The following is a 21,641-nucleotide window of genomic DNA, read 5'->3' as shown; positions in this document are numbered from 1 at the left end:
TTTTTTATTTTTTATTTTTTTTGTCCAAGCGTGGATTCGGATATGATACCCGGGGGAGGATTCTCTTTCTGATGATTTCCTGTCCTGTCCCTTACTGCCTATCCGGTGTTTACTTTGCCGTCTCCCTTTTTTTTGCTGTTGTTTTCCCCCCCTTCTCACCCCGCTGCTTTGACTGACGGAAGAGGCAGTGGTTTGTCATATATTATTACTGACATGCAAACTCGCTGCTGTCGCAAACACTACGGGCTCGCTCTACGGGGAGGGAGTCGTGTGTGTTCCATTTCCCGCTCTGCAGCTTCCTGCCTTGTGTTTAGGTGGAATGGAGACTGGTGCATGTGGCTTTACCGAGTGGGCTACGAAACGGAGATTACATGATATGATGCAGATTCCGACCACCGCAATGAGATGCAAAAAACGAGCGCGACCTTTGGTTGTTTTTGTTGACGATACCGAACCGATGCGAGCTGACTTTATATTCTCTTGACTCCGGGGATTGACTCGGGTCGGTGCTTTCTCGGCACTGAAATTTTTCTCACTGCGGATTCGTGCTTGGTGCATGGTCGTGGAGAGGAATGGAAAGGTCGCGAGGTGAGCAGGCATTGACAACCAGGCGCCATGAGTTTACAGAGTGGTTTTAGGGCCTTACCTGATGTGATCTACCCATTCAACCCCAACCCGGAGCTATGGGCTATGGGGTTTATTATTAGCAGTCCGGTGCGTCGTCACAAGCCATTGCAAGTAGAAGAGGGAGGCACCTGGTTGGTTGGTTGGTGCGCAAGTGTGCCCTAGTTGGCCTTAGTAATCCGTATATGGGGCACCCACCCTACCTACGTTGTACCCTAGTCGGTACGTACTTATGTGTCAGTCCCCGCACAGAAACTTCTCCGAGATCCGAATCCCATCACAACCAACGACAAACCGCGTCACCAGGACCAGTGTCCAGTTTGCTTCCTTTTCTGGCTGTGCCGCAGTCAAACCGCCTAATCATTCATCTTATTTTTCTGCCGTGGTCGTTTGCCCGCCACTCTCCCCAGGGTGGTATCGGTCGTCCTTTGACGTTGGGAAGGCCGTTTGGGCGACACCCTTTGGCGGTCGATTTTCGAGAACCAGTTGGCAGTCAGTGCAGTCACCAACAAGTGTGAAGGGACTGTGTCAGGCATTCAAGCATTCCGCCGGCCTGTCTACCCATCTTGGCGCACTCACGCGTCACAGTCCGTCCAGGAAAGTTCCCGAAGCGGAGCCCCCCACGACGATCGGGAGCTACGCGGGGAGGGAAGCGAAAACAAAGGCCGAGTCGCCAGCATTCTTCCCCCTTTGTGTCGTTTTGCTGTCTGCCCTTGTCTTGGACAGTTGTTATTCGTTATTGACAAAGCCGAGCCTCGACGTCGGGTGCGGGAGAATAGCACCCGAGCCATACAACGTGTTCCTCGAGAATTCGACTCCATCAGAGAGGCCAGACGATCTCTCCCTATTCTATTTCTCTTTGTCTTTTCTTACCCTTCTCGAAGTTACGGAGTAATACATCTAGATGTACAACACTATTCCTCAATCACACCACGCACACCCACCCTTCATCAACCCTGGACCCAACGCATCGGCCATGCCATTCCGTGACTGGTTGTGGCCGGTGATGTTTCGGCCAAACTCCCGAGTCAGCTTCCCACCCGCCCCTTCATCGGAGAAGAATGGCGCGAGGGTGTGTGACGTAAGAGAGCGAGGATGAACCCGGGGTGCTTGTGATGGATGGATTGATTGATTGCGCGAAGCCTACCTCGGTCAGTCAGATTGGGTGTTGGTTGGAGAGAGAGAAGGGGAACAGAGAGAGAGATATGGTCAAGGCGAAGAGAGCCTCCCTCGTGAGTTGGCGCGAAAAGGCAGTGTCGACGCTGTCGAGTACCTTCTCGAACGCAGGACGACGAGATGAGTGTCAAATCGCTCGAGATGTGTCGGATACACCATTTCGGACATCAACGTCCATCGTCATCTGCCGAACCTTACAGACCTCCCCATGGGGCATGCTTGGACTGGCGCATCCACTCAATGGATGGTGGGAAACTTTACCGGCCTACCGGCGTCAACTGGGAGTACCACCAACACATCGTCTCCGTCCTCTAGCGCCCCGCTAGATCACGGGTTTCACCTGTATCCAACGACCTGGGAGACACCGCAGCTAACTAAGGAAACTTTCTCGACGGGTCAAGCGTACGCCTCCGCGCCATCTCGCCAGACCCCGCGCCCTCGGTCTCCTTGGTCGATCCCCCGAAGCTTTCCACCAAACAAGGGTTTACGCAGCCAGGGTCTTTTCACACCCCACGCTCTCGACCATCCCCTCAACTATCTCGGGGGTATGGACGAACACAATGATAGGATCAATCCTTGTCCCGGTCAATTCATCGAACGCCGCCTCCTGGCGTCTGCCGGGAGTACATACGGGCGCCACATCGCTACCTTGGCCTCTGAACAAGCTCATGCCTCGCTGGAAGTGCGATACTTCGTAGTGTTACCTGTATATCCATGACCAACCACACCCAACCCAAGCTAATGGCTGTTGTAGCGCGTACGGTGCCTACATATGGCCGTGCCCCCCCCCCCCCCCGCGTTTCTCACCCCGTCGCTCTGCGCTTTCTCTCATTCTCACACATAGGACAGCGTGAAATCGCTTACAGGAGCACGATCTCCCCACCCGTCGTTGATCTACAGTGTAAGCTAGGCTTCTGCCGACCATGTGGCAAGCCAGCAACGTCTATGGCATTTGTGCCTTCGCCGCCCTCGGTATGTCCGACAGTCTACTCACCGCGTGCGCATTCCTGCCCGTCCATCTCCAGTGGCTAACACAATGGGTTCGGTTCCTCAAAGGCGGCGCCCTCTTCGGTTTCGACATCTCGTCCATGTCCGGCGTGCTAGGGACCGAAGCCTACCGACGCTACTTCGATCATCCGCTCGGTTACCGGCAAGGAGGCATCACGGCGTCCATGCCCATCGGGTCCTTCTTCGGCGCCCTGGCCTCGTCCTTCATCGCCGACCGCTTCTCGCGTAAACGCGCCATCCAGCTCTCGTGCATCATCTGGGTCATCGGCGCCACCTTCCAGGCCGCCGCCCAGAACGTCGCCATGCTCTGCGTCGGCCGGTGGATCGCCGGCTTTTGCGTCGGTATCTGCTCGGCCATCGTCCCCGTCTACCAGGCCGAGATCGCCCCCAAGGAGATCCGCGGTCGCGTCGTGTCGCTGCAACAGTGGGCCATCACCTGGGGCATCCTGATCCAGTTCTTCATCCAGTACGCCGCCGCCGAGGGGATCGGTGGGGGGCCGACCGACCCGAACCAGCCCACCGCCGCCTTCCGCATCCCCTGGGGTGTCCAGATGGTGCCCGGTGTCATCCTCGGCCTCGGCCTATTCTTCTGCCCCTACAGCCCGCGATGGCTTGCGTCCAAGGACCGGTGGGAGGAGGCCATGCAGGTCCTGGTTCACGTCCACGGAAAGGGAAACTCGAATGATCCCAGGGTCCTTGCGCAGTACCAAGAGATTGAGGAGACGCTCAAGCTGGAGCGTGAGCAGGCGCAGACCAGCTTCAAAACCTTGACCGAGCGCCGCATTCTCAAGCGGGTTATCATTGGGTGCGGTCTGCAGTTGTGGTCTCAACTCAGCGGCATGAACATTATGATGTGTACGTGAATTGTCGCCTGCTGTTTTCTTTCCCCGTTCCTCCCCTCCGAGAACCTCCCATTAACCGAACTGCCCAGACTACATCGTCTACATCATGCAAGGCGCCGGCCTCGGCTCCCCCCTCCTGACAGCGTCGGTGCAGTACATCATCAACGTGGTCATGACGCTGCCGGCCATCATCTTCCTGGACAAGTGGGGGCGCCGAAAGCCCATCCTGGCTGGCTTCTTCGGCATGATGATCTGGCTCTTTGTCAGCGGTGGCCTGCAGCAGGCCTACGGGGAGCCCAACACAGATGAGACGCGTACGCCCGAGAACCAGGACGTGACTTGGATCGTCCGCGGTCAGCAGTCCGTCTCCATCGGCGTCGTGGCCGCCTCGTACCTCTTCGTCGCCACGTTCGCCACCACCATCGGCCCGACGTCCTGGGCCTACCCGGCTGAGATCTACCCGTCCAGGGTCCGCGCCAAAGCCGTGTCGCTGTCTACCTCGACCAACTGGCTTGCCAACACGGCGCTGGCCTTTGCCGTGCCGCCTCTGCTGGAGGCCATCAACTACAACATGTACTACATATTCGCCGCATTTAATGGTCTAGCTTTTATCCACATGTTCCTCATGGCCCCTGAAACGAAGGTGAGTAGTTTTCTTTCTTTCTTTCTTCTTTCTTCCTTTCCCCCCCTTCCCCCCCCCCCTTCATCCTGTCGAATCGATATGTCGTTGGTTATAGTCAAGCCATGCTGACGAAGCCCTCTGTCTCTTCACAGGGTTTCACACTCGAGGAAATGGACGACGTTTTCGACTCTGGCGTTCCTGCTTGGCGTACTCACGTCAAGCGGTCCCGTCTCGATGATTTGGAGAGGGAGATCGAGCAGGGTAAAACCCGAATTGAGGGGCCCGTTGGCGATCAGCCGGGCGGTGTTGTGGGGGCCAACAAAGCCCCTGAAGCTAAAGCCGTTACGGTGGAGAACGCCTGACGTTGATTTTGATATTTGCGGCTTGTTCAGATACGAACCATGAAGCGAAATGCCCAGGAACAGTATGTGGCACCGGCCAATGGTCATGCCGGTGCGTGTTTGGACAAGTTTGGGAAGCCGGGGAATACAGTGCCGCCCATGTCGAAGAAGTAACACGATTCGAACATTCATTAATTATAGCCCTGCTGCCCGACTGTCCCTACATAAACGTCGGTGTCGATTTCCTCAGGCCCCCGGGGGTCCAGCTCGACGTGTAAGTCAAACGGTTCTGCAGAATCGAAAGTGAGATGACCATGCAACTAAAGCATTAGGGCTGCAGCCTGCTGATCTTTACTTGTGCTAATCACGCATGAGAACAGTGCAGCTTAAATGTCGCTACCACTAGTGGTGGCGGCATTGGGCCTTAGGTCCCTCGGTGGAACGGCACGGGACGGACAGACGGTAAGGCGTGCCCCTATTTATGAAAGTTCCCGATATTTTGCCGTCCCGGGACGGGATATTGATAAGCGGGTCGTTCCTTTCAAGATTTTCCACATCTTTTGAGATGATTGATCCCAATTTCGCCATGTTTGGCATGATTTCGACGGGAATATGCCGACGCTCCGTTCTCGGATGCATCTTCATATAATCGTCTCTCCGCCCTTTACCGACTCCGTGGAAGTTTTGCGCATTCTGCCGCCTCGCCGCTCAACAGCTCTCGAGAGGCGTATGGATAAAGCCGAGTGATGATATAAAGGCCGCTTCGCTTACACGGGCGGTGATTCAGTGCGTCGAGCCATTGTGCTTCTCAGACCGAATCGACCCCCTGAATCCCCTCCCCAAGGTCTAACGCCACTTCAACGACCAGTCCAATGGTGTCGCGCAGTTTACTTCTCTCCGTGGTCTACGCCTACGCCTACGCCTACGCCTCCGTGGCAACGGCCGCGACGACGTTTGACGTCCGCGAAGCCACCATCGACAGCATCCACAATGCCCTCTTCACTGGTCTGACCACCTGCCGCGATGTCGTCTCCTCCTACATCGCGCGGATCGAAGCCCTCAACCCTTCCCTCCACGCTGTCATTAACCTGAACCCCGACGCTCTCGCCATTGCCGATGAAATGGACAATCAGATGGCCTTGGCTAACGCCACGGGGCCCCTATTCTGCATCCCCATCCTGCTCAAGGACAATTTCGACGCCGTCGGCATGCCTACCACCAGCGGCGCACGTCCTCTCGCCGACCTACATCCCCTCGTCGACGCGCCGACTGTCACGGCGTTGAAAAGAGCCGGAGGCCTTATTCTGGGAAAGGCCAACATGCACGAGATGGCGCTCGAGGGCCTCTCGGTATCCTCCCTCGGAGGCCAAATCGTCAACCCGTACGACCTGACGCGCACGCCCGGCGGCAGCAGCGGCGGCACGGGCGTCGCCATCGCCGCCAATCTGGCCGTCTTTGGCACAGGGAGCGACACGGTCAACAGCCTGCGCAGCCCCGCCAGCGCGAACAACCTCTTCAGCTTCCGGCCCACGAGAGGCCTCATATCCCGCGCCGGCGTCATCCCCAACAGCTACTCGCACGACACCCTGGGCGCCATGGCACGCTCCCTGAAGGACCTGGCCGCCGCGTTGACCGTCATGGCGAGCGTTGGTTACGACCCGGCCGACAACACCACGGCCTTTATTCCGCCCGATGTCCTCGGCAGGGACTACCGGTCGGCGCTGTACGGCGGCAGCCTCAAGGGAAAACGCCTGGGTCTCGTCCAGGGTCTACACAATTACGAAGCCTCGAACGAGACGACGCCCGTCAACGAGGCCATGGCGCACATGGTCTCCCTGCTCGAGAAGGCGGGGGCGCACGTCGTCAACGTCACGTCCCCCGTGTACAGCGCGACGGCGATCATTTCGCAGATGGACCTCCAGCAGCTGGAGTACCGCGAGCTGCTGGACGAGTACCTCTCCCGCGACGACCTGGCGGGGGACTTCCCGCGCAGCTTCTACGAGTTTTACGGGCGCGACGACTTCCTCGTGATCCCGGCGCAGTACGGGTACATGGCGACGGCGTGGACGGGGTCGACGTCCAACGCGACGTATTTCGAGCGGCAGCGGCGCGTGCAGAACCTGACCATGACGCTGCATGCGACGTTCCGCGAGCGGGGGCTCGACGCGCTCATCTACCCGCAGCAGAAGAACCTGGTGGTGCCGATCGGGGCGCCGTCGCAGGCGGGGCGGAACGGGATCCTCGCGGCCCTGACGGGCGTGCCGGTCGTGATGGTCCCGGCGGGGTTCTCCCCCCCTACCGAGACGGCGCCGCTCGGCGTCCCGATCGGGATGGAGATTATGGGTCTGCCGTGGACGGAGGACAAGTTGTTGAATATTGCGCAGCATTTGAGTGAGATTGCGCAGTTGAGACGCATGCCGCCTTTTGCGAATGCGAGTGTGGAGGTGACCGGCCCGTATGGCTCTGTGCCGACTATTACGCTCGACACGGGGAATATATCGCCCAAGTATCCTCTTGGGGAGCTTGGAAGGAGAAGGTGTTCGAGCATACAAGCCAGATAATCCTTGGAGTTTGTCGGGCACTCAGGGGTCTCGGGGGTCTCAGGGGTCTCAGGGGTATACAGGGGTGAATAGCGGGTAACCAGGGGGGCCATATAGATTTTGTTCCCCCTTCTTTCAAAAAGAAAAGGCCCAGTAGTAGGACATTAGTCCTGAATGTGCCAGACATGGATTATTCACTATCACGATCAAATCTTCTCTGTGCTCTCATAATCAAGGCTGTTTGCGGCCTGCTAAATCGTGCATGTCTTGCCCAGATTCCGCCCCGACTTTGAAGCCCGCTATACTCGTCGCTTCGCCCTTCCGCGCCGCTGCATTCGATTTCGCACCTCGGTCCCCGGTACCGGCGGGACTTTTATTCAGCAAGTCGTCAACACGAGAAGAGAGCCCGCTCCCTCCTTCTGCTCCACGTTTGCCTGCATCGATCGTCTCTCCTATGTTTCGATCGACAGTGCCGCCGAACGTGTCTTTGGTTTCGTCGATGATGTTCCTATCGACGCGTGCGCCGTTGATTAATTCGTCAGTTGCGCCCCGTGACTCTCCGTGATGCTTGAAAATGCATGTGGCCCCAACGACGGGAGCAGCACTCCACTTACTGGGCTTGTCCATGTTGATTCGCGTCAAGAGAGGTTGGTTCAATGCCTCGGTCTTTGGGATGACCGCCAGGCGCGGGGTCGGTTGGCGCAGGCCCTGACATTTCTTTTTTATGCACAACTCTTGTTGGTGATGTAAATTGAGGTATGGGAAGTATTTGGAACCAAAGTCGATGAGGTTTCGTTTTAATCGTTCCCATCTGCAATGTGCAACTCCTGGCTGGATCGGTGATGTCTGGTCGATTCTGGCGATCCTCGTATAACTTATAAGGGGCGCCCCTCCAACAAAAACAAATGTCATCCCACAGCATCACCTCGACGTCATTTGGGAGAATCTGTGGAGACGCAGTTGGGGTTAGACAGCGCCTAAAGAAGTAAGTGTAGTGAATATCCAAGTTGCTGGACCTTCATGACCTTTGATATTTCTGTGGTTGAGGGTATCAACAGTCGTGCATTCCATATAAACCAAAATGTACCATAATAGCATGTAGCAAATCAATGAGGCGAACATATATTATGGCAGACCTTCCCATGTAACATGAAGTCTTTTCACTCTCGCCGTTTCTTCTTCCATGCCAGCGGTAAAGTCAAGGAAATCGCTTCAAGAAGAGGAGAGGGGGAGGGGAAAGGCACCGTCGCCCAGACAGGGCGCTTGCCGTGCGAATGATCAATTCATGCATGTGTTGTCTATACAGCCTGCACAGGCCTCTGGCCGGTTACGACGATGCTAGACGTGGTCTCGATTAGCGAACATTGAAAGTTTTCTGGTCCCCATGAGAGGACGGATACACGAGAGGGAATACTCACATTTTCCAATACCCATGGATGTTGGTATCCTTCATATCCCTCCGTACATCGACCAAGAAAAGCTCAAGCTCCTCCACCGTCCACCCGAGGACACGCGTGAAAAGCGCCAAGCTGAGGCCGGACAGGCCGCCGACGACGTTCTCGAGGTTCCACATGCCAATCTCCTTGTACTTGGGATGTTTGGCCCACGGGTTGATGGGCCACTTGTACACGGCCTCGGTGACGTTGGCGAAGCCGGCCTGCACGAGCTTGTTCTTGTTCTCCTCGGCCGAGTCGAGGGAGCGGCCCAGCTTCTTGGCCGCTTCGTTCATGTAGTCGCCCCATTGCCAGCAGGCCTTCGTGGGCGGGCAGGTCGCGTCGTCGCACTGCATCGGGTACATGGCGTCCAGGAGCTCTATCCAGCCGCCGGGGGCGAGGTTGCTGCGTCTCGGCTTAGCTTTGGTTTTGTCAAGCGTGCCTTGAAGGGGTGAGAAGAGAACGACTGGACATGGAGGAAAGGGGCGGGGGGACGTACTCGTATGCCTGCCTGAATAGCCTGTCCCAGTCGGTGATAGATCCCATTAGTAGTCGCATGTAGACCAAGTCGAAGGGCGTGTTGTATGTCCACTCAGCTTCGAGGTCGTCGACGTAGAATGAGAGGTTGGGCGGCACACTGGGAGTCAAGTTCTGTTAGGGGGAAAGAAGTGTCCCACGGGAAGGGGGTATGGAGTTTCAACAAACAATGAAGGCTGGATGGGACTCAGATCAACTCCGATGACCTGAACCGCTCGGCGTGTTAGTGTTTTCGTTCGAGGAGTCTAACATGACAGGCCTGCAAAAGGAGAAGAAGAAAGGCAAGAAAAGAAACATGAAAGAAAAGAAAAGAAAATTAAAAAATCCTGGAAAATGAGCCAAGTTCAATCATACCTCTGCCTCGGGATGTTCATCCGCTAGGGATCGTGACGAGTCAGCTTCAACGAAGCTCATCATCCCCTGCACAGAGGGCTCACATACCCATGTCAATGGCCCAGATGCCAGTACCACAGCCGGCATCAAGAACGCGCCTCAGGGGCTTATCCCTCCCGGCAGGACATGTGTATAGTCTGCCATCAAAAGTGAGGAGGCAGATGTGATGTTGGAGGTCTGACACTCTCAGTCAGCATCAGTTTCCAAATGGAACTGGGAATACAAATGGCCGGGGGTTTTCTTTCCCTCGTTTTTCTTCTTCTTCTCAGTGCTTACTTACCCAATCTCTCATTTTCGCCATCGTCATTCGGCAATATGTATGCTGCAAGGTGACGAGTCAGGGGTTTTTGATGCATACCAGCCCGGGGAAGCACCTCATCCTTCGGTCACACTCACACCCGTCTTTATAGGAATGATATGTGCGCCCATTCTCGACACGATATCTAGCAATGCTAGACGCCAGAGACGTGGTTTGGCTTCCGATTGAACCCTGCAATTTTTTTTAAATCTTTTTTAGCGATACCGAGTCCGATGTGAATACCTTCAACCTCCTGAGCAACTCACCACACCTAATGCAGAGTCCGCATCGCCGTTCTGATGCGTCGGTCAAGGGTGCCCGGTGGTCAGCAACGATCCCGTGATAACTGGCGAGACGAAAAACCCCCAACTCGATCTCAAAACACAGCACAGGCACCCGACTCACATCGACTTCCAGTTCAACGTTATTGTCATGGTCGATGATCGGTGGTGGGCTGCTGCTGGTAGCTGGTTCCGGAGACACGGGCGACTTCGGACTGCTGCTTCCTGGGTTGGTCTTGGACTCGTCCGCCATTGCGGGCTGGGCGAAATGAAACCGTTTGACGACTGGCGAGCAGCGGCAGATTGTATCGAATTTGGTAAATGTCCCTGCACATGTGGTTTGAGCCTTGCGGTTTCTCTTTTCTCGTTTCGGTTTCTCTTTGTGCTACCAAGCGACCATCCCCGGCTCAGTGGGGGACAGAATGCACACGGGAAAAAGGAAATTAAAACACCGCTGCGGGTAGCCAAGCTGGGTGATTGATGGTGGTGGTTGTGTGTGTGTGTGTGTGGAGGGGGAGAGAGCACAGAGCCATGCTGCTGTGCGTTGGAAAGAGACAGGTTTCTCAAATATTACCCTCCACCGCCCTCCCCCCAGTCACCATACCATGTATCGAGTAATAGGTAACAGACGAAAGCTGGGCGCAGAATTGCCACGATTGCCACAGGTTGGCACAATCCTGGGCAAAAGGGCTGCCTGCACATGCCATCTGGTGCTGATCAACCCCTGTACTGTGTGGGCCGAATCGAACCTGTGAGTGGGGGTTTATTCCACCGGCATTCGCCTCAATGTCGTCGTATTGGCGCTGGTTGAGTTGCGGCCCGCTGTGGGCTCTGTTTGGATTCGACAGGGGGGCTTAGACTGGGCGTCCGCGGGGGTTCATAATGATCGGCACTGGTGGAGGAGGAAGCGTTCATCGATTAGGTGATGTGACGGTGTAGAAACCCCCCTGTCTACTGTCTGTTCGGAGAAAACTCCGCGGGAAGATTCAAAAACTCGTCGTCGATGAAGTGCTGCCATGTCGTGGACTCGTGGGTTCCGATGTCTCATCACACGAAATCGGGGCGGTTATGCTCGCGGTACGCTGAGGCCCTGAGGGTTCTACCAGATGAAAACCACTGAAAACACACCGCCGATTACCTGCCGGCTGCCGCTCACCTTGCGCCCGTAGTGTTTTCTAACGCTCTTTGTCTGACTCCGCCCGTGGGCCGTGGCCTTTTGCCCTGTTTTAGTTCGACAACCTGACCTTTACATATACCTGTTAGCCAGGAACCCCGGGTCCATGAGTATAATAAAAAAAGGCCAATAAATAGCACTTACAAAGTCGCCAGGTTACATTCCGCTTCGCCGAAAATTGCGGGGTGGGAACCAACCACAAAATGTCAAGTCCTGGAAATATACCCATCCTTCTTTTATTCCTGGACACTTCTCGTGGACGGAAAAAATAACGTCCGGGGAAGTTCGGGCTGATGTGGGTGGCCATGATGTCCCCGGCGCACTATTGACATCGCATGGTGCGACTCTATATCAGTGAGATGAAAGCAATAAGACAGCCGCATTAGGTATCTAGACTACCAAACACACTGGTAGCTTCTGCTTCTGGGTGGCATGAGCCATATATCTGCCATATATGGTTTCTCTAGTTTTCTGCTGCCTACATATACCCAAGGGAGACCTATACCCGCTCTGGTTCTGACTTATAAGTCACCAACTCCCCATGGAGTTGAGACATTCAATGTGAAACTGGAAACCCACATGACTAATTTACTCCTACTCCGCCATCAGCGTGTCCGTCAACGCATCCGGGCCATAATATGCTCGTCTCGCTTCTCCTCCCAGCTTTGTTGGCAACCTCAGCTACGGGCCTCTCTATCCAACATGAGAGGGCCGAACCGCCGAGCAAAGCCCTCGATGCTCGTCAAGCCGTTGTCACGCCGCCCCCCTGCGAGCCCATGGTCCCCGAGCCCAGCGCTGAAGAGACGGAAGAGAGGTTCAATCGATTTGCCAACGCCTTCCTGGTGACCAAGAACCTCACGGAAGCGTTTGAGTACATCTCCGCTACGTACATCGTGAGTAGCCGGACGCAGCAACCAGCCTTTGTCACTTGCGAATGATGCTGAGCCGGCTAATGTTATTTTCCTTTCCCGACAGAATCATAACCCCTGGGCCGAGAATGGTCCCGAAGCAGCGCTTGATGTCCTCGGGCCCATTTGGCCGACTATTGATATCACCGTCCTCCGAACAACCTTCCAGTGCAACACGGGCTGGTTGAACTACGTTGCTACCGGAGTAGGTGAAGTTGTGGATCGATTCCGTTGGGAGTCTGGCTGCATCGTTGAGCACGTAAGTAAAACAAACTTGTTTTCTGTTCCGTCGTCAAGTGGCGAGACTTCTGGCTATCCATCATGCATGATGTGCTGATTACGAGTCTGGTAGTGGGACTTTGGCGAAGTCTATCCCGAGTAAAGAGGAGGTTGATATCGGCTGGGTTGAGGTTCAGACCAAATGCAGGACACAAACCACGAACGCATATATTACCTTGGGTCCCGAGATGAGGGGACGGAAGGATAAGGGGTACATGTTATCTTGAACACTTCGGCCTACTTACAGCACAACACATTCAAAGACCCCTCGTATTCATGGGAGTAAACTATCACGTCTATATGCCGTCTATAGTCCTATGAGATATCAAGTCCCTGATCGGCCACGGGGGTTCCAACCTTTTAATTCATGCCGGCTTATTTGCATATATAACGTGTCTGTAGTCACGCAAAAGTGCTCATTAGCATGCACCTTTTCTCCTCGCTGACATCTAGTAAGAGAACCGGGAGACGAAAACTCACATGTTGTAATAGGCATGAATATGTGGGCTCGCCATATCTCTCTTCACGCTAGTAAGGAATGTGTCGACTTGATCGACAGACCATCCTAGCGCTCGAGTGAACAAGGCCATACTAAGGCCCGATACGCCTTTGGTGATGTTCTCTGTGGTCCACGCGCCTATTGGGGGGGGATCAAATCCGTCAGACCAAGTTTTACTAGTTTCACGCTGAAAGGAAAGCACAGAAGAAAAGAAGACATAAAGCAACCGTCAGGACACTTACCCAGCTCCCTGTATTTACTACTCCTGGGCCACGGGTTCTGAGGCCACTTGAATCTCTTCTTCACGATGTTGACGAACCCGGCCTCCGCCAACTGTGTGGGGTAGTGGTCGGCGCTGTCGATTGGACGTCCGACCCTGGCGGCACTTTCGAGGAGCAGGTCGGACCACCTTCTGAAGTCCGAGTCCGGGGGTATCGTGTTGTCGTCCGAAGCGACAGGGAAGACGATGTCTGTTACTTCGATGAAGCCTCCTGGCGTAAGATTCCTTCGTTTCGGCAGACGTTAGTGGGATGGGCAGTCGTAATGTTTGGTTCCACGTGGCAGAGGGCAAAAATTGATCGAAGGAGATAAAAGAAACCAACTCGTAACAATGTTCGAAGAAGCGAGGCCAGTTGGCTATGGCGCCAGTCATCATGCGGCAGTGGATAAAGTCGAACTTGGTGGTGAAGGTCCAGTTTTCTTCGAGGTCGTCGATGAAGAAATGAACGTTTGGGGGGACGCTGTGATGAGTGTCAGGGGGTCAGGGGTTATGTATAAGTTTTGGCATGAGAAACACGAGAAGAAGGGGGATACAGGCCACGTACAACGACGGCTGTATTGGACTCAAATCGACGCCGATTACCTAGGTAGGCAAGATCAGTTTCTACCCAGGTAAAGTAAATGGGGAGGCAGGGACACACCTGTGTTTCTGGATGTTCGTCGGCTGCGACGGGCATTCATTCATTAGCACACATGGAGCGTTGCGGAAGTCACCCAAGTCGGCATCTCACCAAAGTCAATCGCCCATATTCCGGTGCCAGTACCGCAATCCAAGACGCGATTCAATTGTTTCTGCTCTTTGACAGGACAAAGCTGTAGCTTGCCATCGAAGGTGAGTTGGAACATGTGATGTTGAATGTCTGTTCGAGACCTCGAGTGCTCGTCGTGAGTATGAGTATGAGATGAGTATGAACTGGGATTGCATATTTGAAGAAGACGGGCAGTGATGGCCATTATTCGAGGAAAAAGAAAAAAAAGAGAAAGAAAGAATTACATGCCTAGGCGTTCTGATTCTGGCTAAGAAGATTTAGCAATTGTCGCTTTGTCTTCTGCGGGCCTGCGGGAAAGAGATTCATATGAGAAGCCTCAAGCTGACTCTGAGCAGGGCACTCACTTCATCATTGGGGAGATGGTAAACTGAGAAGGGGATGGTCGGTCAGATTATCATTGACAAACACGAGAATAGGACAAGAGACATAAAATAAAACGAGATGGGAATGAATTCATCGTACCGCCCTCCTTGTATGCATGGTATCGTCTGCCATTTTCCATGCGATGGCGCATGATGGCAGAGGGGATGGTCATGGCAAAGCTGGCCAGACTTGACTGCCCGGCACATGAGAAGAAGTCGGAGTTGATTACCCAAGACCATGAGGATCAACTCACTGTATCGTACGCCGAGTCGACATCGTCATCGTGGTTGTCGTGAGTAACGTCCTGCTCGGTCTGGACCGTCTGGTGGCGTGGACGGTGTGATGAATCGCATCAGCGCATGGTTCTCCGAGCGACATCCATCTCAATCAAAATCCCTTTTCCTGCAACCTCCTTACCACCCCCCACCCCCCCCCCCCCCCCCCCCCCCCCCCCCCCAATCTTTACACAGTACGGATAGAGAAGAAAATGACCTACATCAGTTATGGGGGCGGATGTCGTTGTACTCAAATTGTCTGCCATCGTGGGTGAAGTCTCCGTGCGGATATTCGTTGGCGGTCTGCCGTGTTCTGTGGTCGCTTTTCTCGGTTTCTGAACTAGGTCCGTAGGAGGGGAAAGTTGCACAAAGATATCTTATCCAGTGTCCATGCCGGAGACAGTTACCCCAATCTACGAGGTGATTATTACCAAATCTACATGTACCTACAACGTACGAGGGACACGCGGGGGACCAACTGAGACATGGAGCCTAATGTTTATGCCCTCGGCTTTTTATTGGCGCGCGTTTCCTGGGCCGACTGTTAATTAGAGGATAAATTCTACACGTGTAGGGGGCTGTCGAATACGGCGTATCCGTAAAAGGATAAGTACGATAAAAAACGGTCAGATTGAGAGGTTACAAATTGATTGTATTGAAGCCGTAAAACGTGGTTAAAAACGTGTGGTTCTAGGAGGCAGAATTAACACCCGATATATACACTACATATACCTTCCGTGCCCAAATTACGTAATCGGCCGTTAGGTTATTCCATCCCCCGAGGGAGGGGAAGTGATATGTGAGAACCATTTAGAACCCCTTCCACCCGCCGTCAACGTGGTCCAGACCTCACCAACCAAGGTCCGCCCCACGCCAGACACCCGCCACGGCTCTCGTCCAATATGATGCAGCAGTGCACCTCAGCGACCCCAATGCGCCACTACAAGAAGCACCATAGGAGTTCGCGCGGCCAACTGCACCCCAAACTCATGTTCGCACATAGTCGGGAACCTGGTCGTACAGCAGCCACTGCGGCAGCGTCGGTTCGGCGTTCCCAGCCTCGTCGTGCACGGCCATCTCCGAACGCCCGTGGAACGTATCGTTGATGGCACGCAACTGATCCAAGACGCCCTCCGACTCGAACGGGAGCGTCGCACACCGCTGGGTCGGCAGGTCCCCCAGGAAGCCGTCCATGGCGGGGTTCAGCCCCGGAGAACCCGGGTGGTACGGCAGGGGACTCGTTGCCATCTTGTACCTCCGGTCGAACAGCCAGCGGGACAACGTGGCTCAGGAGAGAGCCCCCCGACCCCCAGCACTGTCTTGACGATGATGCGCGTGGCCTAGCGAAAGATGCCGACGAGCGCGGACGCGAGGCGCAGCGCCCACCGGTCTTCCGTCCGGGCGGGCCCCGTTATGTCGTCGACCTCCAGCGAAGCGGCGCGAGCAACGGGGTTTGTTCGGTATGGTGTCCCGTATGATCGTGTTGTGAGCCGGCATCAGGATGAGACCGTTCGCCCTGCAGAGGGTGAGATATGTGGACCGGGACCAACGTCCCTAGAGCCGGTCCTCTCTGATCGTCGTGCCTTTAGACATGAGGAGGGATTCGGAATCTTCTGCTCCGCGTGGATGTGTAAGTGCACATGTTTTTGAGTGTCTTGCTTTCCTCTCGTCGGGGCGGATGCTTGAGAATGCATGAGTAGCTGAGCATAGCATGTCGAAAAGGTCTGCCTAGTCTGCCCACTCGGATCAAGCTCGGTCTTTGTCTTTAGCTTTTGGAACATGTGGGCGGTCCTCTTTACCCTAATGCCCAAAGGGTTGTTCGTAGAGTTGCAAATCGAACGGGGAAGAGTATTGAAACGAACTTGTCGATCAATATCAAACACCGTGCCACTATGAGCCTATATAAAACTTATACACTCGAAAAGCATTCGCTCCTCGGTACAACAATGTTATTCAAGCCCCAAGATAACTCCTGCGCATATCAGCATTTTGCCGGGTATCCGAAAAGACAGAAGACAGAGCAGAAACAACACGTGAAACACACTCCGTTCGTTTGCGTTTGTCAAAGACCTGAGTGGACGATTCCTAGTAATCTTTCATGGTGAGAATCCAGTTGAGCAGTTGCAACCCCTTCATTCAGCCGTCAACGCCAACGGTCCTTTCACCCTCTATTTTGTTCGCCACCCCTGGTGCATATGAAGAGTATTAGTGTCTAGTCCATTAGACTTATCATCTTGTAATGAAAAATCCGGTTCGAAGCAAGGGATATATGGGTGGAAAGACATACAAAATAGATAAAGTGATATCACCATTAATCTTGGCCTTCAACTCGACATCCAGTTCGAGATCCATGTCGAGACGGACTGCGGGCGCGCCGCTTTTACTTCTTCGGCCACGGCTCTGCGTAATCTGGCGTTGGTCTGTCTTTTGTTGCAGTTGTTGCTGATCAGGGACGTTGCGCGTGGTCACGGCGTGCATGTTGTCGAGGCTCCGGCGTCGCCCACGGTGGACAAGCCGACGGTGTGCAGTCGAGGCGTCGTCTTCGCTGATTGATCGTCGCCGGGTAGACGTTAATTGTCGATTTTCTTGGGTCGGATGCGTCCCAACATGGGGTCCTTCTTGTCTCGAGGCCCGGTTCGAAATGGCTTGGCCCTCATTTGGGCGGGTTCTCGGCGGTCCCTCAGCGTTTTCCATCCCTTCGCGGATTGTGTGCGATGATCGAAAATGACCAAAATAGCTTCACTGTTTCTTTTGTTCTGTTGAGAGGGGGAAATGGCTACAGGTTGGTGTAACTGTTGAGTTGGCGATGACTTATCTGCCAATTGCAAAATGTCCAGGGCCCCCATTGAAATTCAATTACGAGCAAAATCACATGTTGCCTCCTAGAATAAGAGTATGACGTCCGAGTAAATGACCTCGGGGGGACGTCCATTGAATGATGATGTCACCCAAGGAAAATATGGTGCTTGAATGATGACAGGGGGTGTTGAGATGCCGGTCGATTTGAGCTTAACAGTAAACTATCCGCCTGATTAAGGGCTGAGGATGGGATATGAGAGTGTACATAACTCATTGTTGTCGCGTATGGTTTATAATGTCCAGTCAATTGGCGGCCGTACTAACACATCCTATATGCCACTTTGTTGAACATTCTCATTCTTATACGGTCTTCAACACATCACTCTCACTCTCACTCACCTATCAGATACAGCCTAACTTAACCGTCAAAAATAGGGTCAAAATTGAAGGGTAAATTGATTAAGGTAATTATATAGTTCTCCCTTCCAGGACTATCGGGGAACTGCTGCTATCGTTTTATATATAGTAAGAGGTTATTAATACCTTTATATTTACTATAGAATATAAAAAGAAAGGTGGTATTTATAAATACTAAAGAGAGTGGTTATAGGAGAGGGGAAAAAAGAGGTTTACTTAGAAGCCTTGAAGAAAATACTATATCGTATAGTGAAAGGAAGGAATAAAGGCATATATAGTATACTACCTAGCTATTACTTCCCTTTAACGCTATTCTTAGAATTCTTTTATATTTCCTTCCCCTTTCTTTTACCTTTATACCGTCCCTCACCGAAATGACGGAGAAAGCTCTCGACATCCTTAGCCGCAGCACTGAAGACGAAGCAAAGGGCTTCTTCATCATGATCGAAGCATCGCGCATAGACCACGCCTCTCACGCAAACGACGCCGCCGCCCACATCTGGGACGTGGTCGAGTACAACCGCCTCATTCATTCCGTCATGGCCTGGGTCGACGAGCACCCGGACACGGCGGTCGTCTCTGCCGCCGACCACGAGACGGGAGGTATCACCCTGCCGCCGGGGTACGATCCCCGTCCGGTGGGGCGGGCGAACCACTCGCTCGAGTTTCTGGTCGATCTGATCGACGAGTGTGAAGGGGACATGGACGACAAGCGGGCGTACCTCGAAGCGGAGATCTTGCCCCAGTACGGCGTGGATGATGCTACGGGCGAGGAAATCGGGGCCCTTTTGGACGCTGAGGATGTTACGGCTGCTCTCGCCGCTACGTTGAATGAGAGGATTGGTGTCGAGTGGTCTACGACCGACCACTCGGCTGTCGATGTAGTACTGTATGCTTATGCGGCGGGGGAGATGAAGACTCGGTTGTTGGAAGACCTTGCCGGGACGAAGGAAAATGTGCAGCTTCCTCGGTATGTCGCCGAGGCCTTGGGGGTGAGTTTGGATGAGGTCACGGCGTTGTTGAGGGGAAATGGGACTGTGTGAGTTTTGAAATGAGTTGAGATATATTGGATGATAGTGAATTATTGTAAATTGCGCTAATAAGAGTTTAATAAGAGAGCACAGTCTATGTTGATCCCGGTTGTTGAGATCAAACTCAAAATTTATGGGTGAACTCCTTTGTCCTTCTCACACAAGGGTCAAGACGCAGAACAACTGGATCTCTGAGAATCCAGCCCATCTACTCGGACAGGACGAGATCAGGTAGCAATTCTGATTATTCTTTACTTCTTCTTCCTGGGGTTTTGACTGCGAAGTGGTGATGAGAGTGCGCTTGGTGGTTGCTGAAGCCCACATCACGCAAGTACGATCAAACCTATATGACATGCGCAACGGGTGCCCCTGGGTTAAAAGACCATAGTTAATTCGAAACGAACGACTCCTCCCTATTCGCCAAAGAATGGAACTTGGATTCTAAGTTCCAGTGATGCCCCATGTTGGCGATGTTATGACATACACCTCACTGGTTCAACCGGTGGCACATGGCTGACGCCTTTAGAGCGATGAATTTTCTATTACACACTATTCCAAAAAATATCCACCAAGCTGAAGTCTCATATACTTCTCAACCTGGAATAGAACTGCGTTCCATGGTCACTGGAATAGTTTCATGAGCACATTACTCGGATCATGTTGATTCGTCCGCGGTCTTGTGACACCAAGACGCCGCATGACAATTCCTCCTCAGCTTCCTCTGACTTCTTTCGGGGAAGCAAAGCACTTGTCTGCAGCATTGAGGCTTCATCTCGAAAGAGGTGGGAGCATGTGACCTACAGAGGCAATGCAAACACTGTGCATCGGATATGGGACTAGCCCAGCGTCTATGCATCATTACAAGGGCGAGGGGGATGCCGGTTAGCCTACCGGTTGTTAAAGGGCTTCCTAACGGCTTGCTTGATAGGGGGGGCAGCTCTGGTCCTGGGCCTGGAGTGAGCGGAACCTGTTGAGCAAGTTTCCTGGCCCTCACCCTCCATGGAATGTTCGGTGGAAGTCTCGGAAGGCTGATCCAAAGTCTCCTGGGGCAAGTTGAATGAGACGGATTCGGTAACGGAGGAAGAAGAGGTTCCTGATGACTTCGAAATGCGTGTTGGAGCCATGTTGTTGTCGTGTCTTGGGGATCTTTTGCACGGGAATACGAATGCCGCGTCACAAATGTAGTTGAGGTATGGTATGCCGTCTCGTTGAGTTTGTTGGTACCGATGCTGTATGTTTCAAGGCTTTGGACGAACGATGTGACGCCATGTGGAAATGCATGTGCATATATATAGCCTTCTAAATGAATACATTCCACTCAATTTGTGCTCTAACAACTGTAACGCTTCTAATCAGAGTTGCTTATCGTAGCTAGCAGGTTTTGATGCGGTAGATGCAGACATCAGTCTATGGTTGTTCTAACGTTGTGGAGAACCAAATGGTTGATCAATGTTGGGATTCTTTGTGGAAACAAGTTCGAATGTTATGTCACAGCATTCGGCACTTGAGATGAGACATTTCATCTGGTAAAGATCTCTGGGGCTGAACCGTAAGCACTGGGAAATACCAATAGACCTGAAGCAAAGCTGCAGTGAGATTTGGAACTGAATTTCCAGATTTGGAGCCCATTCTGCCTGCAGACAATCCTATCCCAACACGAGGTGATCCAGTCCAGTGGCCCCTTTTGGTATAGACTTGATCAACCACGTACTTCGTGTTACACGAGGACGTGGCGTGGACAATGGAGATGTTCACGAGGCTGTGTGATGTGAGAACGAAATCCTGGAACGCTTCCGTAGGCCGTCATGACCCATTTCAAAAAACTGCAAAAGACAATTGCCGATTATGGGGGACAGCATGGTCATATACCTACCTAGCCGTAATTAGAGAATGCCTTGCTGCCGTTCCAGGAAACCCGGCAACGAGCCACTAGGTTTCCTTCTCATTGACACGCAAAGAGACCAAATAAAGAAACGGAGATTAACGCAGACGCCTCCGATATGACGGTGCAACCCTTCGGGTCTGCAGTGCAAGACCCCGAAACAGGCCACGCCCAGTACGTCAGTTCGGCAACGTTTGGGGCTTGATTCTTGGCTGCCAGCCCGTGGGGTATGTCGTAGGGAATGTGGACAGTGGGATGGCTGGTGGAAAGGGGCTTATTAGCTGGGTCCGTAACGGAGATGACGGAGAGCCCGCCACGTATTCCGCGGTGCGTCCGTAGACTATGTGTAGTACCTACATTCGTCCCATCGGAACCCGGACCGACAAACTAGGCCTGTTGGTATATATATGCAGTAACGGTGTAGCAAAGCACGATATGTCATACTGGGCCAGCGTCTATGGATACGGCCCTCGGCGTCAAGTAGGTACGGATACTCCGTACGACCCCAAATATCTCCAATTCATACAAGTTACAAGGTACAGAGAAGATCAATCATCAATCCATTGGCCTATGGGCCTATGGGCCGGTTATTCGGCGCCGTCGGAGAGTTGACGTACGTAAGTCGAGTAGAGTAGAATAGGGGTCTGCTGCCTGCATGCCGTCTCGTCTTGTCTCGTCTCGTCTCTGCTGCGGCCTTCGGTCATAATTACTGCATCCTTCTCGAACAAACAGGTCATGAGGCAGATGGAAGCAAAGTAAGACGGCCCGATGCATGAGGCACAACTGGAAGCACGCGCGCCTCACCGTTCAGGGAATCAGGTTCATAATTCATTGCATCATACCTGCTCGAGTTGAACTAGTTAATAACTT

The 21,641-nt window shown here is 53.4% G+C and overlaps 13 protein-coding genes across 13 annotated transcripts; 7 read left to right on the top strand and 6 right to left on the bottom strand.

The window, feature by feature from the left end:
* Positions 1-155: 155 nt before the first annotated feature.
* Positions 156-615, bottom strand: SODALDRAFT_374895 (hypothetical protein; the record flags this gene model as incomplete). Its single annotated transcript, XM_028614713.1, has 4 exons — positions 537-615; positions 372-425; positions 214-303; positions 156-172 (listed from the first exon to the last, which is right to left on the bottom strand). The coding sequence occupies exons 1-4, from the start codon at positions 598-600 to the stop codon at positions 156-158; spliced, it is 225 nt and encodes a 74-aa protein (XP_028470393.1). The 5' UTR covers positions 601-615.
* Positions 616-755: 140 nt separating this feature from the next.
* Positions 756-1,764, top strand: SODALDRAFT_18758 (hypothetical protein). Its single transcript, XM_028607106.1, has one exon. The coding sequence runs from the start codon at positions 857-859 to the stop codon at positions 1,517-1,519; it is 663 nt and encodes a 220-aa protein (XP_028470392.1). The 5' UTR covers positions 756-856; the 3' UTR covers positions 1,520-1,764.
* SODALDRAFT_18759 (hypothetical protein) lies at positions 1,765-2,621 on the top strand. Its single transcript, XM_028607107.1, has one exon. The coding sequence runs from the start codon at positions 2,009-2,011 to the stop codon at positions 2,516-2,518; it is 510 nt and encodes a 169-aa protein (XP_028470391.1). The 5' UTR covers positions 1,765-2,008; the 3' UTR covers positions 2,519-2,621.
* Positions 2,622-2,723: 102 nt separating this feature from the next.
* Positions 2,724-4,634, top strand: SODALDRAFT_336258 (general substrate transporter; the record flags this gene model as incomplete). Its single annotated transcript, XM_028612578.1, has 4 exons — positions 2,724-2,772; positions 2,857-3,663; positions 3,740-4,293; positions 4,425-4,634. 4 exons carry the CDS (start codon positions 2,724-2,726, stop codon positions 4,632-4,634), a joined length of 1,620 nt encoding a protein of 539 aa, XP_028470390.1.
* Positions 4,635-5,485: 851 nt separating this feature from the next.
* SODALDRAFT_336257 (amidase signature enzyme) lies at positions 5,486-7,174 on the top strand (the record flags this gene model as incomplete). The annotated part of the gene is made up of 1 exon (XM_028612577.1): positions 5,486-7,174. The coding sequence occupies one exon, from the start codon at positions 5,486-5,488 to the stop codon at positions 7,172-7,174; it is 1,689 nt and encodes a 562-aa protein (XP_028470389.1).
* Positions 7,175-8,567: 1,393 nt separating this feature from the next.
* SODALDRAFT_267733 (S-adenosyl-L-methionine-dependent methyltransferase) lies at positions 8,568-9,997 on the bottom strand (the record flags this gene model as incomplete). Its single annotated transcript, XM_028607568.1, has 7 exons — positions 8,568-8,991; positions 9,086-9,223; positions 9,292-9,329; positions 9,478-9,500; positions 9,565-9,699; positions 9,797-9,838; positions 9,913-9,997. Coding segments are annotated over 7 exons (885 nt in total), but the record flags the coding sequence as incomplete, so codon positions are not given.
* A 1,683-nt stretch (positions 9,998-11,680) lies between these two features.
* SODALDRAFT_347522 (hypothetical protein) lies at positions 11,681-12,838 on the top strand. The gene is made up of 3 exons (XM_028613310.1): positions 11,681-12,162; positions 12,245-12,436; positions 12,530-12,838. The coding sequence occupies exons 1-3, from the start codon at positions 11,908-11,910 to the stop codon at positions 12,557-12,559; spliced, it is 477 nt and encodes a 158-aa protein (XP_028470387.1). The 5' UTR covers positions 11,681-11,907; the 3' UTR covers positions 12,560-12,838.
* On the bottom strand, positions 12,719-14,985 carry SODALDRAFT_374889 (S-adenosyl-L-methionine-dependent methyltransferase). Its single transcript, XM_028614712.1, has 12 exons — positions 14,864-14,985; positions 14,621-14,689; positions 14,467-14,560; positions 14,349-14,371; positions 14,233-14,251; positions 13,966-14,094; positions 13,876-13,898; positions 13,780-13,817; positions 13,558-13,695; positions 13,198-13,460; positions 12,937-13,093; positions 12,719-12,852 (listed from the first exon to the last, which is right to left on the bottom strand). Exons 1-12 carry the CDS (start codon positions 14,906-14,908, stop codon positions 12,822-12,824), a joined length of 1,029 nt encoding a protein of 342 aa, XP_028470386.1. The 5' UTR covers positions 14,909-14,985; the 3' UTR covers positions 12,719-12,821.
* A 47-nt stretch (positions 14,986-15,032) lies between these two features.
* SODALDRAFT_354743 (hypothetical protein) lies at positions 15,033-15,600 on the top strand (the record flags this gene model as incomplete). Its single annotated transcript, XM_028613758.1, has 2 exons — positions 15,033-15,062; positions 15,457-15,600. The coding sequence occupies 2 exons, from the start codon at positions 15,033-15,035 to the stop codon at positions 15,598-15,600; spliced, it is 174 nt and encodes a 57-aa protein (XP_028470385.1).
* A 29-nt stretch (positions 15,601-15,629) lies between these two features.
* Positions 15,630-16,632, bottom strand: SODALDRAFT_374886 (hypothetical protein; the record flags this gene model as incomplete). The annotated part of the gene is made up of 3 exons (XM_028614711.1): positions 16,283-16,632; positions 15,959-16,158; positions 15,630-15,928 (listed from the first exon to the last, which is right to left on the bottom strand). The coding sequence occupies exons 1-3, from the start codon at positions 16,348-16,350 to the stop codon at positions 15,630-15,632; spliced, it is 567 nt and encodes a 188-aa protein (XP_028470384.1). The 5' UTR covers positions 16,351-16,632.
* SODALDRAFT_374885 (hypothetical protein) lies at positions 16,614-17,488 on the bottom strand (the record flags this gene model as incomplete). Its single annotated transcript, XM_028614710.1, has 3 exons — positions 16,614-16,828; positions 16,952-17,187; positions 17,250-17,488. The coding sequence occupies 3 exons, from the start codon at positions 17,486-17,488 to the stop codon at positions 16,779-16,781; spliced, it is 525 nt and encodes a 174-aa protein (XP_028470383.1). The 3' UTR covers positions 16,614-16,778.
* A 729-nt stretch (positions 17,489-18,217) lies between these two features.
* Positions 18,218-18,901, top strand: SODALDRAFT_267886 (alkaline phosphatase-like protein; the record flags this gene model as incomplete). Its single annotated transcript, XM_028607574.1, has 1 exon — positions 18,218-18,901. A coding segment is annotated over one exon (684 nt), but the record flags the coding sequence as incomplete, so codon positions are not given.
* A 429-nt stretch (positions 18,902-19,330) lies between these two features.
* SODALDRAFT_354739 (hypothetical protein) lies at positions 19,331-21,603 on the bottom strand (the record flags this gene model as incomplete). The annotated part of the gene is made up of 11 exons (XM_028613757.1): positions 19,331-19,379; positions 19,487-19,513; positions 19,576-19,686; positions 19,781-19,989; positions 20,067-20,133; positions 20,382-20,475; positions 20,611-20,648; positions 20,881-21,030; positions 21,129-21,226; positions 21,389-21,490; positions 21,553-21,603. 11 exons carry the CDS (start codon positions 21,601-21,603, stop codon positions 19,331-19,333), a joined length of 996 nt encoding a protein of 331 aa, XP_028470381.1.
* Positions 21,604-21,641: the final 38 nt, after the last annotated feature.

Source organism: Sodiomyces alkalinus, assembly GCF_003711515.1.
Source record: "Sodiomyces alkalinus F11 unplaced genomic scaffold SODALscaffold_1, whole genome shotgun sequence".
Classification (NCBI taxonomy): domain Eukaryota; kingdom Fungi; phylum Ascomycota; class Sordariomycetes; order Glomerellales; family Plectosphaerellaceae; genus Sodiomyces; species Sodiomyces alkalinus.
This window is presented reverse-complemented; position numbering and strand designations above follow the sequence as displayed.

Bases quoted from the DNA above. Each gene is read 5' to 3' on its own strand.
- SODALDRAFT_18759 (XM_028607107.1), top strand. From the start codon at position 2,009: ATGGGGCATGCTTGGACTGGCGCATCCACTCAATGGATGGTGGGAAAC.
- SODALDRAFT_18758 (XM_028607106.1), top strand. From the start codon at position 857: ATGTGTCAGTCCCCGCACAGAAACTTCTCCGAGATCCGAATCCCATCA.
- SODALDRAFT_374889 (XM_028614712.1), bottom strand. From the start codon at position 14,908: ATGGCAGACAATTTGAGTACAACGACATCCGCCCCCATAACTGAT. The intron at 13,696-13,779 runs GTACGTGGCCTG...CACTCATCACAG, and splicing joins AGTCCAATACAGCCGTCGTT to CGTCCCCCCAAACGTTCATT. The intron at 13,094-13,197 runs GTAAGTGTCCTG...CCCCCCCAATAG, and splicing joins TAGTAAATACAGGGAGCTGG to GCGCGTGGACCACAGAGAAC.
- SODALDRAFT_347522 (XM_028613310.1), top strand. From the start codon at position 11,908: ATGCTCGTCTCGCTTCTCCTCCCAGCTTTGTTGGCAACCTCAGCTACG. The intron at 12,163-12,244 runs GTGAGTAGCCGG...CTTTCCCGACAG, and splicing joins ACATCTCCGCTACGTACATC to AATCATAACCCCTGGGCCGA. The intron at 12,437-12,529 runs GTAAGTAAAACA...CGAGTCTGGTAG, and splicing joins CTGGCTGCATCGTTGAGCAC to TGGGACTTTGGCGAAGTCTA.